Consider the following 13,117-nt stretch of genomic DNA (forward strand, 5'->3'; position numbering starts at 1 on the left):
ATTATGGTGTAAAACCCACATGGTAGAATTAAGACTTCAGCCTCTATCTACTCCTATAGTGGTTTCACCTTGTCTCAATTCCACAGGTATGCATTTTCTGTTACAAGTCCAGTGCTTGCTTTCCTTGTTTTCCGGGTGTTACTTAATTTGGCTGCATGTCTTTGCAATTCTTAAAATAACTAGATATCCTCTTATTAAGTTCTTTCACAGAAACACCAGAAAGAATATTTCCCCTATTCCTTTCTCCTCTAGTTAAGAAAAGAGTAGGTGACAGAAGGTCTCCACCCAAATTCAATCTTGCCCTTTCAAGATGATCAGGTCATTCTGACAGATAATTTTTTTTGTGTCAAGTTCTACTTTCTTCTTTTTAAAGCTATTTCTAAGTTCAGTCTTCACTTCAATCCACTCAAACTTAGGTTGGAGAAGTTTAAACATATCTATTTGCATATATTTAATAATAATTCCTATTATACTCCTTTCAAAACCAAACACATTGTGGTGCAGTTTTATGCTAAAAACAGTTGCAGACAAATCTGAAAAACATTTTTTATATATTTATGTACAGTAAATGTATATATATGTTTAGCAGAAGTAAAAATTGTCTTTACAAATCAATTTGCTGCAGTTCTGTATAATATATATATAACATATAATATATATAACATATAACATATAATAATTCTTCCTCCTACCCATGTTGGACAAATAGCTGACAAATTACCTTTAGTAATACAGTTTTAATCAACATAGGTCTTGATTTATTCTGGGTGTGATTATTTGGTTAATATAATATCGGCTCTGACTGTTAAACAGTTAGCTACTAATCTCAAATAGCTTACTAGTATGATTTTAAAGTGCAGAAAGTGTCCGGTAGTTACAAAGCCACGAGCAGATGGTTTGCAGATAATATATGAAGTGCAACACAAGAAGGATATTTCTAATTCCAGTACAATCAAAATCTCTTTTAAAATATAAGTGATGATTTTGCAGAAGAAAGAATTACAGCACATATTACTCACCACATCACGAAAAACAACTGCTCGTAGACGATTAATATCAACATCCTGAAGAAGCCTATCAGGGTCTTTTATAGGAGAAAGATTGCCAGGGACATTTTCAAGGGGAGTCTAAAAATAAAAAGTAGTGAGATTTTTTTTTCCCCCCAAATATCAAAGCATTTCTGTTAGAACCTTAATTTGATGACTTTTTTAGATATTGCGTCAATCTTAGATGCTTTTTTACTTCCACTATACTTCCAACATAATACTTGGACAAGGGTTCTAGAAATAAAGTAATATTTTGAATTATTGTCTTAATACTAACTATTTAGATATAAATTATTACATCTTCCCAGTACCTCAGAACAATTGTACCTCTTCCCAGAGTTAAGATAATATTTTGCACACAAAAGGTTCTTTCAGATTACAGTTGTTTCATAGCAGTACAATAAATTATTTCTAATGTGTGTTAAATTTAAAAATTATGAGCAGAAATATTTTAAAAAATCAGTTTCTGATCATTTTACTGATAATTATTACAGACTACTCACAGAATAACTTCTATAATTACAAAAGCATAGAGTAGTATGCTTCCTTTAAAAATGATAATGTATTAACGAATGATGGCTAAACACCTAAAAGTCTCCTTGTACTCATTTGCTTTGCAGTGAATGTGATAACGTGGAGAAATGTAACATTTTTGTGAGATTTAATGAAATAATATTGTTACAGGAGTTGAGTTTGTAAATGCTATCTGAAAAAGTCTTTAGAGAAGAAAAGCCACTGAATTTATTAATGAAAATATAGTAGCAAAGAAAGGAATCCTTTATATCATACAAAGTGTTGTATTTGAGTCATGGGCTGTGCTAAATTTGCAATTTTAATTTCAGGACTCCCAAAGTCTTAAAGCTGTAGACAAGTTTAAAAAAAGAAGGTGAACAATGAATTAATGAAACTGGAAAAACTAAGCTGCAATTGGATACTAAACAAGTTTAATTCCTAAAATCAGATGGAAAATACTGATGTCTAATATGCATGCAAAGGTCTGTTGAAGTTACCATGACTCAGATGTTCCACCAACAAAGATGTGATTGAAGGATTTCATCAAAACTGCAAGTGCCCTGACAGATTAAAAAAGCTATTCACGTATATAAGACAGATGTGAATAAGGGGACTTGCTCTTTGAAGCAGACCAAGGAAGAGTGAAAAAGCTGTTTAAAATTGCTCCAGTCATACTACTGCATTAACGTTTTCTTGTTTCACATAAACCTCCCCACATACTTTTACACTAAGCCAGTTAATAGCAAAAACCTAAACTTTAGCCAAATATTTGAGAAGGCAGGTACAATTATTTTCTGATCCTATAAAGCAGTAGTACAGACTTGTCATTACTGTTGGTAACTGAAGACTGGTTTACCTTGGTTGCCGCTGACGCAGTTACACCCTGAAGAGCGTCTTGAGTTTTACTGCTGATTAATGACGTCTTGTTCACTCTCTCTCTCTGCCTTTGCCGACATTCTAAGCAGTTTCTCACAGCCACACAACAAACTAAAAAGAAATTACGAAAATGCTACAAATTAGAATATTTTCTCATTATTATATGCAGAACATCAATTAGCAGTCTGTACATCTGGTTTTATATGTCAATAACACATTAGACTCTCTGTTCGTATTAAGAAAGAATTATGGAGACTTCTTAATTTCATTCTTTAGTTGAACAACTGTTTTATGTAACTGCTATATCACTATACTAAAATTTGAAAATTACTAGTCCTTGAACTGGAACTCTCCTATGTTATCGATTGGTTATCAACACGTAAAATCTGAAAGTACTTAATGTACAGCTAAAATAGAAAAAAATAGTAGGTGGTAGTTTAGAATTTGATGAAAATTTATCACTGAGAATAAACCACAGGTTGTATACTGGAAGCAGTATAATTATCAATACCTAATAAGTGGTATGAATAATAACAGGATAAAATCTGAGTACAAATATTATTCATCATTTGAGAGATGAAAAAGTATGTGAGACATAACATTAGCAGAACATCACATCAGATGACAGTCAAAATTTAATGTTCACAAGGATAAAGTGATATAGAATAGTCTGAATTATTCATAAATTTTCTAAATTAATTGTAACAGTATATAACAAATAGTAAATAGTGAAGAGAGGGGCCAGACTGTTGTAACATATGTTAAGGTCTACAGAGTCTGCACATGCATCCCATATTTTTAATCTTATATAGCCTATAAGTAGTCTTCCAAATCGATGGAGACTTGGATGAGGAAACGTGCAATAGGTAGGCAGCAAAGCAGTTTTAAGAAAAAAAAATTCTCCATTTACTTACTCATCTTTAATATTTTTACTCCTCTAAAATATATACATCTTGAAATACACAAGAAAGAATAATTTCAGACATGTCATTTTAACTTATTCTTGTGCCTAAATTGAATCAACCTTAAAACTGTATCAAATCAATAATAAACAGGATTTTTATTTTATCACATCGTAGTCAGTACAAGTCCTTTCCTACATGTGTCACTATTTGATCCATCTGTAGCTCATTGATCTGTAAGTAATTATTTAATACATACTGTCTGCTGACTTACCAAGCCTTAGGCACTGTCGCATGAGACCTCCAGAAGACATGTTTTTTTCAGCTTCAATCTCACTAAAATTTAGAGAACTGGCAAATACTAGTACATCAACCATTGCCATCAGACGGCTGAGAAAAGTTACTGCTGTCTCTGCTGACATTCCTTGTGTCACTTCAATATTTTCCAATTCAGTCTTTAAAAGGAGATAATTGAATTAAACAGTTTGAACACAACTGAAATATAAAGACAGCACATACATGTACAAATCTAAATTGTTATGCGTAATGAAAAATACATTGAAAAGTTTCTAAAAATCTCCTATTATTGCCATTAACATAAACTGAGTGAAATTCAAAATAAGACAGCATGAAGGGTAAGAAAATTATTTACATTTGAATGCTGCAATAGATGAGAAAAGGTCTAATATAAATGAGAAAGTTATTAGCAATTACATAAAGACAAAGAGTAGCCAGTTAGTAAAACAATGAACCGTATATAAGGGTGCAACGTTCCATAGGCTAAGCAAACTGACAGGTAACAGACGAAAGTAATTACTGCCCGTATAGCTTTTACGTTTCTTTAGATAAACAAGTAAATGTGAGGAGTGGAGTGGGAAAAACCAAACACTTTTGCCCTGTTTCCATGAATCGATTCTCCCTGGGAATGCTTATACCATAGAGGAACCTGACAGAGTCCAATTCTCCTGGAGATCAGAGAGTATGTTTACTACCTCACGACAGCAAAGGGGGGAAGTAAAAACATGGTAAGTTATACGGTGTGCAGCTCACATCTTCCAGAAAATGGCCAGTTTTTTGGACTCTCCTTAATGGGAATCCACAGAAAAATGTTGACTGAGCTCAATATTTCTGAAATCTCAAAGCAGGTCATGTTTTTCTCCAAAAAGATACCTAGATGCCCAGAGTCATGTTTTCAAATGCATTCAAGTGTCCAACAGTGCAGATAAGTGAGTAAACAGTAAGTTTAATTAAAAAAAAAAAAATCTGTTTAAACACATTTACCTCTGGAGCTAGGCAAAAGTGAAAATGGGATTTAGTACTTGACTGTGTCCGTATTTATATGCCTAAATACTATTTTTAAAATTGTTTACAGATGGCTGATTCTAATTGATTGTCAACACGATTTCAGATTGCAGGGCTTTTCTGAACACAGAGTTCAGTCCCTTCGAAAAGTATTATGTTCAATGTTTTTATTTATTTTTATTCATTTACTTAGAAGTATCTATAAAAAAATTCAAAATATATTTTGTGCTGTTAAGGCCATTACCCTTTCAAAGAAAAAGAAATACAGAAAAGCAAAAAATCTTTTATTTCCATACTTCCAAAACGTTAGTATCCTCACTCATGAGTCACTTTTTAGAATATTTTACACGAAAATGATAAAAATGCAAACTGTGCCAAAGAGTATTAAGGAAACAACTGTTTTGAAAGATGAAGGATATAATGTGTCATGTGTCACCACAATAACAGATACCACTTCATTTAATTTCTCTTAAGGACGTAACACGTTGGTTACACGAGTGATTTGGGAAGGGCTGTCATCTGTCTGACCTGCCCAATAATATAAGAAAAATGGTAAAATGACAACTCTCAGAACTATTTCCAGCCTATCTTCTTTAGCCAGGTCTTCCCTGCTTAGTGTGTGCCGTGTTCCTACTTTTTGGAAAAATAAGTTGCTGTTTTTTTGTAAGAGACTGGAACATCATTTCTGAAAGCACTCATCCAAGAAAACAGATTTGCAAAAATCTATAGCCATAACAGTCTGCCAGAAAAACTCAGAGGTGGTTACAGAAACTTGAACTTCGAACCCATGCTTGAAATAACATCAGGCTTGCTAGCAGCCAATTGACTGCCTGTTGTTGATTTTTCTCGAGCTTCAATGGTACTGCATCAATCATAGTCTTAAACCTTCTCAGAATATCTATCGCTTTATTATTGTTGCAAGTTATGTAATAAATTCATTTTATATAACATTTTTGTGTATTTTACCAAGATTTTTGCAAACTTTGAATTGAAAAAAAAATCTTTTTTTTTACAAATCTCCTTAAAATTCTGCTGCATGGAAGAAAAAATATAGACTGACATATTTTTACAGCAAAGCTTACCATCAGTTCTACCTGTTAAATACAGCACATTGATATTCTAATAATGTTTAAAGTAAGCTCCATTGTTGATCAAGCTGCCTTCAGGTATTAGTAATATTTTAGATAGATGTAGTCCAAAAACTCTTTAAAAAGTGAACTGATCACCATTTCATGACTACTCAGCGTACTTTAAGAGCAGTAACAAGTCTTCCATACAATTAACATGTTCAGGGTCTAAAGAGTTTTTCTATTGACAACCACATTTATAACTTAAATTAGCTCACGGACCTGCCTACATTCAGTCCGGTAGCTAACAGTAAGCATCATACTTAATGCATTAAGTTACTCAAGAGAAACATGTTAGGAAAAGTTAATGATTACACGCAATATATTCTTATTCACATCCTACTACATGATATCAGAAAATAATAATAATCATAAAAAAGGCAAAATATTAAATGATCAAAAATAAGGTATTTTTGAAAATGCAAAAACTGAAACTTACAGCAGCAATACTAACCTTAGAACCCTGGACATGCAACAGACAAAACAGACAACAGATCACAACAATAAAAGAAAAAGAAAATTATTTAAGTTAACTAAAAATACAATGTAAAATTGAAACAAATTATTATCTTGGAATTACACATTTGTTTACTTTATAATTAGAACAGCAAAACATTTCAGCTCAGCATGAACATTTGAAAATAAAGACTTCTAAGAGATAGCTATGCATAAGGAAAGGAAAACTGTAAATCTTGTATTATTATGGAGTTCATGTAAACACTGATTCTTCCAAACCAATGTACATCTTTTATATAGTACATAGAGCACTTTTATGAAGCAATGTAAACGAAAGTAATGTTTTCACTGATTATATAGAAATAAAATGAGCGTTTTACAACAAGCCATTTAACTGAAATGTAATAAAGTAGTTAAACTTTGCGTGAGGAGGCAAATATGTTTAAAATGCTTTGTCAAAACAAATGTAAATCACAAAAAGCAAACTGGTTCTTCATGCATAATGCTCCCTCCTTTGAAGCAACACATAGCTCACTATATATATTACATTTGGGTGTGATTTCTTCAACCTAAACCAATATCATACTGGATGTTTGAATGCTTTTGGACCACAGAAAAAAAATAAAGATTTACTAAGCCCCTGGGACTGAGTTAGTCTCGAATTTCAATGTTCACAATTAAACAGCTATGTAAATTTTTTATGTTTTAATTTAAGGTAGAAGTACTTTCTCTCTTATCACAACGGGCTAGGAAATAATCCTTCAGTTTTCACTAGTTATGTTTTAAAAAGAGAAAGAAATTGAATTTTCAAGAGTATGTCAGTATTTCTGTCATTTAAATGGTGGTAAGATCTAATCAGAAAGAAAAACAAGCTGAAACAAACTGCTTGCTTTCCTTTTGGAACAGAAAATACCATGTTCGTCCGGTTTTTAAATGTGTCTTCCTCTTTTGTAGCTGGATGCACCTCAACAATTAACCTATGGCTATTTTCTCTCGATTACTAGCTGACAATTTTTACATCAGTGTGCAACTGTTGATTCTCAGAATTGTTATAGATCACAGAGCACCTGTGGCATCACATGAGTCATGGGCATGCTAATGCTAACACTATACACAGGACATACAGAAAAATATCTCGTCTTGGCTTTTAGTCCACAGACCTAATAAGGCCTTAAATGTTTAACGGAGTTTTGTAGACATCCACGTAACACCAGCAGCCCTCAGATCACAATTTGAGAGCTGCTGTTTTAAGTGATGCAAGCAAGAATTCGAATTATAGACTTCACAGATGAAGTGGAAAAACAAACTAGTTGCGAGGGGTCCGGAAATTTACTCTCAATTGTCACATATATTTTAACTTCTCAAATTTCTTTTGCCTTACTCAACGTCCTCAAGTCCTTGTCACAGCTGCTGCCCTTCTAGTAAGCAATAATTATTTCAAGTTCCTAGCTTGTACACAAAGTGTTTTATCTGGCAACCAGCTGCTATTAACAGAAAGCATCTTCTGCAAACGTTTTTCCTTACAGCTCCCTAAATATTGTGCACCATCTTAAAATTATGTCTTCCTTATAGCTGTAATTAAAAAAAAAGTCTCAAAGACCTCCTCACATAAAGAAAATAAAAAAGGAAATCAGTATTTTATATTTTATGACCTCCTTATAATATTGGCAGAGTATCTAATATGCCCCAATTTAATAAGCAAGACAACAGAATCAACAGTGGAACACACTCCATCTTATATTGTAAAACAACAAAACTGGTTATATTTTTCTGTTAATATTTGCTTCCACTTCAAATCCTTTCACATACACAATTGACAACCCTTTAAAAACACCAGCCTTTGAAGCAAGTCCTTGTACAGACCCTGAGACAGAGGTGATATAGAATTGAAATCAAGGGAAATACTAAAACATTTGGGAATAAATTCCCATGAATTACAGTAAACTTCCCCCTGTGTTCCACACAAATATATAACCTTCACTCTACTCTTGAGTCACTCACAGATTTGTGAGTGGTTTGTTTTCAAAGATAATGCATTTTTTCTTTTCTTCTTCCTATTCATATTTAAAGGCTCCTATTCACAGCATTATCCAGATCATCCTAGCCTGGACTGGGAAAAGCAAGGGAAAAGGCAGATTTCTTTTACAAGAATTCAATAGTGAGGAAATTCCATGATTAAGATTGCCTGTTCTACAGCAGACAAGGGATCATGGAGTAATTTTCCACCCAACCAAGAAGAATTGCCATTTCACTGCAAATCCTAACTACGCAAAGGAAAAAAGTATTTTTGAAATGGGAAGTTCCCCAAACATTCATCTTTTTAAAGAAACTGTGACAGTACTGCTTTTTCAGCAAGGGAGGGAACACAATACAGAATCCGTTGCACAAAAGAAAAAAAAATCTGCAATTCCTCTAATATTCTGAAAGTCATTTTGCTAAATTCATGTCTTGGTTCTTTTCTGCATATAGCCTTAATTAATTCAAGCATCCAATCTTCAGCATCTATTCTAGTAATGAGAAATAGGTGAAATGCTTTTAAAAAAATGAGAGGCAATGGGACACATGTAATAAGAACTAACTCTATAGCAGACTGTTGAGAGTTTTGTAACAGACATTTAGGACTGTTTAAGAACCAGCAGCCCAAGATAAGGCCTTCCTTGCACTCAGACTGACACACTGAAGTCAAGGAATTGTGGATAGGTAGGACTGTGAGATCAATAAAGGAACTATGTGTTTCTGTCCGTTGTGTTCTCTGTTAGGAAACAAGTAAGCTACCTCATAAAAAGAGGCTGGATTCAGCTCCAGGTTAACAATCATTGCAGTCTATGGACCCTACAGGGATATGGTTGACCAGCCACTAGATGCCTACATCAGAGACAGCTGAATCATTTGCTTCTATTGAGTAGATATCCATTGGCTGGAAATCTAGTCCACATATAAGTACTTCAAGTGGATACCTAAATTTACCCTAATCTCTTCCTGAATTCTATCCTGTTTTATCATCCCGAAGGAAAAGGGTGGAACGACCTTTACTGTCTGTTCTATAGCCTTTTTGCTCTCATGTTTCATTATTCCAGACAGAAAAGTAAATTAATTTTTAGAAGTAGATGTAAATACACATCCTATGCCACAAACACACTAGGAAGAAATAAGTAAGAACTACTACTTTAAAATTTCAATATGGGCCCAAAAGGCTTTCAGTGAGAATATTTGAGAGTCACCATTCATGAAAGTGAAAAAGGATGAAATGAAGTAAAATGAGCTCATACTTGTTGACAAACTGAATATATATATTCTACAGGATCTACAAAACATGAGGGTTTTGACACCCCAGAAAAGCTCCACAGAATAGAGATATGGAGGATCAGAGGCTTCCGAAGACAGACAGACTAAACAAGATGAAGACTCTATGGATTCAAACAGGCACACCAGGAGATATGACTCAAGGCTACAAAGTCATAAATGATATGGTGATTAATAAAGACATGATTAACCACTCCTTTCATAGCATAAACAGTAGGGTACAAAGTGACTTTATACATTTACACAGGCTTAAAAAAACAAAGACAAGAAGTGCTTCAAAGGTTATATAATTAGTCAAATTCAATTGCCATAGGATATTATGGAGGCTAAAAGCATAAATAGCTTCAAAAATGATTAGGTAAAGTCTAGAAGGATAAATTCCTCAGTAGTTATTAAACATGACAGCCTGGACACCCTCTCTAGCTGTTAAAATCCCAAATGCTGAAATGAAGCATCATTAGAGCAATCAATATGCTTGCTCAGACTTCTGTATTTTGATGTAAGCTGCAGTCACTGTTGGAGGCAGAACGCTAAACCAACTGGGCCCTTGGGCTGGCCCAGTAAGGCAGCTTAGGTAACATGTGAACAGGTGGCTTTTGTAAGAGTAATGCAGTACTGCTTGACTGGACTTTTAGTACCATGTCCAGTTTAAATTACAGAATCACAAAATTACAGAGAATCACAGAATGGTTAAGGTTGGAAGGGATTCATGAAGTGCAACACCAAATTTGGACTGTATATCTTGTGGAAAAAAAACATTAATGTAATTAACTAAAACACAGCAGGTTCCATCTGAAAATCAAGAAACACTTTTTCGCTGTGAGGGTGACCGAGCACTGGCACAGGTTCTCCAGGGAGGCAGTGGACTCTCCATCCTCTGAGATACTCAAAAGCCATCTCAACACAGTGCTGGGCAACTGGCTCTAGGTTGCCCTGCTTGAGCAGGGAGGACCAGATGATCTCCAGAGGTCCCTTCCAGCCTCAACCATTCTGCGATTCTGTGATTCTTTGAAACAGTGAGGGAAAGAGAGTATTGCCTGTTTCTCCCTTGAGAGTTACTCTGGCAGAAAGCGTCACTAGAAGACCTGCCGTAAGTGTTTTTATGCAGTGGAGTCGTTATACAAATCTTTCAGTTTCAGACCTCTTCTCTCTTCCAAATAGCAGCCCTTGCAAGGAGGAGAGCGAGACAGAGTCTTTTGTAACTGATGCAAGCACTGGGCTGCTTTACCCTTTCAAGACTGAGAAGAAATATATTCCTAACCAGCAGTCCATCCACTTTCTCCACAGCAATTCAAGGATGCCAAAGTATTAGGAGTCTGAGCAGCAGTATGGAACTTCTTTTCATTCATCATATGATGGATATTCAGAAGTGGTCTGATGCCCAACAGGGCACCTGGTCCCTTCATAACTGTGATTCAGAACAATATTGAGGGAGAGCACCTTCTCTAAGAAGGAGGAAGGATGTGCTGGGCTCCTTGTATCTGTCACAATTATGAATAAATCCATCTTGCTGCTAATGTTTATGGATGGGCAATGACAGAACAGGAACGGAGTTGAATGAGAGGGAAGAAGCTCTCTGCTAGGTGGTAGTGATTATGAAATTATTATTTCCAGGTGAAGTTAATCTGTGATTTTATCAGTTACTTTTCCCCACCCTCCCTGTCCATCTGGGACAAAAGTAATCACTTTTTTTTTTTTTTAATTTCACAGAGTAGGATTAATTTAGTTTGAAGACAGCTACTGATCTTTTAATGAATTAGTTTATTTCACAATTTATTTTTATTTTATTATCCTAAGCAGGTGGCAAAATTGAGCATTTAAGTAATACACACAATCCCCACGTAGTGGGGAAATGCATGCATAATACACAAATTTGAAAATGTAGTCTTTTGTATCAATGCATGAAAATCACTGCTACTGTACCAAGGCAATATCAACTCACGGTATTTTAACAAACAGATGCGTAATTTATAAAGCTGTATCAGCTATCTATGTATACTCACACACACACACATATATATATTTGTTATCCAGAATAGAGGGAAATGGTGAACTGCAAAATTATTATTCTATAGAATGGCTCTGCAGTGCCATAAACACGGACAACTAAAGTCTTTCTTGTGAGCCTTGCACTTTTGCTTATAGTAAAAATTTTCCCAGCTGACACAGTGAAAATAGTAAAGACACAGCATTTAACCATCAATCACCTGTCTGAAAGTCATATTAATGTTTAGCAAATTGCTAGTCAATACATTCATACCTTGCAAATAAAATCACATTTTTTTTTCACTAGCTAACTAGAAATAAAAGTAGAGGCAAAGTAAAGTAATCCAGGTTGCTGAATGGCTAGAACAAGGAATTGAGTTTTTACTGCCAAATTACATTTATAGCCTCCAGCGCCTATTAGCCACATGACTTCAGAGGAGACTCTGTCCCTTCTTGGCCTCATTTTCTTCCCTTTCAAAGACCAGTACTCACTGCATATGTTTATAGGATGTTCCAGATAAAACATTTAGTATGAAAGAAATAGTTACAGATATTATATGCACAGACAAGGCATCACACTCAACTACTGTAATTACTATTGATAATAATGCAATATTTACAAAATATTTCTCCCTTTCTCATGAAGCATTCTATTAGGCTACTCTGCCTGCCTGAACTGTGATCACCTAAGAAATTACAACTTACTAAGAACATCAGAGTGGATAAAAATAACAGCTTATTTCAATACAAGATTGAAAAAAAAAAAAGGAAACGAAGCTCAGGACCTACTGAAGGAAGAAGTAAACAGAGTAGCAAAGGGATGACTTCTGGTATCATTTGGCATGCAAACAAATGGTAGCCATGCAAAACAGGTTTATGAATATCAATGACTAGCCATCATAAAGCAGGGAATTTTGTTACAGTAATCACGATTTGTAACCATGATCCTAATGGTCTTCTCTTTCAAATGAAATATTAAATATCTATGAAATATTATTCTTACTTAGTACTACTTCTCTAATAAAATTAACATTTCAAATGCAAAATATTATAAACACTCTGTATATCAAAGCTTAACAGTTTCGATTATAAATTTAAATTTTTTGAAGGAATTAGCAGAGAGGGGACAGGAGTCCCCAGAGAAGTGTCAGCTGCAAATAGGGGTTTGTATTAGTAAAAACAATTTCTAATATGACCACTAGGTGGAAATGTTGTACTTACAGTTGGGGATGTGGCTGCTGACAGCAATGGTAAAATTCCTCCACAAGCAATAATAATATTGTCTACCATCTGGGAAATGAGGTGTATTGTGTTGTGTACAAAAATAATATTTTCATTGCTATTGACAAAGTCCATCACAGACTTTGTGGAGTGACTGCAAGAACAGAAGAAAGGACGGATTAAAAACAAATAGTTAAAATAAAAGTTTAGATAAATTTATTCTTTGCAACCAGACCTTGAATGTTTCTGTGATATAAAGGCAAAATCTTGTCTACAAAACTTTGCATGTAAGTTGTCTAAAAATATGAACAGGATTAGTCTAATGAACAAATTGACTGCTATCTATTTTCACACCAGGATTAGTTTCAGATATCCAGTTGAAAAC

At 34.3% G+C, this 13,117-nt stretch overlaps 1 protein-coding gene across 2 annotated transcripts in view; it reads right to left on the reverse strand.

Moving 5' to 3' along the window:
• The window catches only part of NBEA (neurobeachin), a 560,398-nt gene that overhangs the window by 344,569 nt on the left and 202,712 nt on the right, over positions 1-13,117 (reverse strand). Inside the window, exons 24-28 of one of the 2 annotated variants that reach the window (XM_068419495.1) lie at positions 12,733-12,886; positions 6,221-6,229; positions 3,612-3,792; positions 2,416-2,546; positions 1,020-1,127 (exon numbers count right to left, since the gene is read on the reverse strand). In XM_068419495.1, the coding sequence (XP_068275596.1) occupies positions 1,020-1,127; positions 2,416-2,546; positions 3,612-3,792; positions 6,221-6,229; positions 12,733-12,886 (583 nt within the window). Of the gene's footprint in view, positions 1-1,019; positions 1,128-2,415; positions 2,547-3,611; positions 3,793-6,205; positions 6,230-12,732; positions 12,887-13,117 lie in introns of both variants that reach the window. The other variant, XM_068419505.1, reaches the window with a different exon arrangement.

The sequence above is a fragment of the Nyctibius grandis genome, chromosome 2 (assembly GCF_013368605.1).
Source record: "Nyctibius grandis isolate bNycGra1 chromosome 2, bNycGra1.pri, whole genome shotgun sequence".
Lineage (NCBI taxonomy): Eukaryota > Metazoa > Chordata > Aves > Nyctibiiformes > Nyctibiidae > Nyctibius > Nyctibius grandis.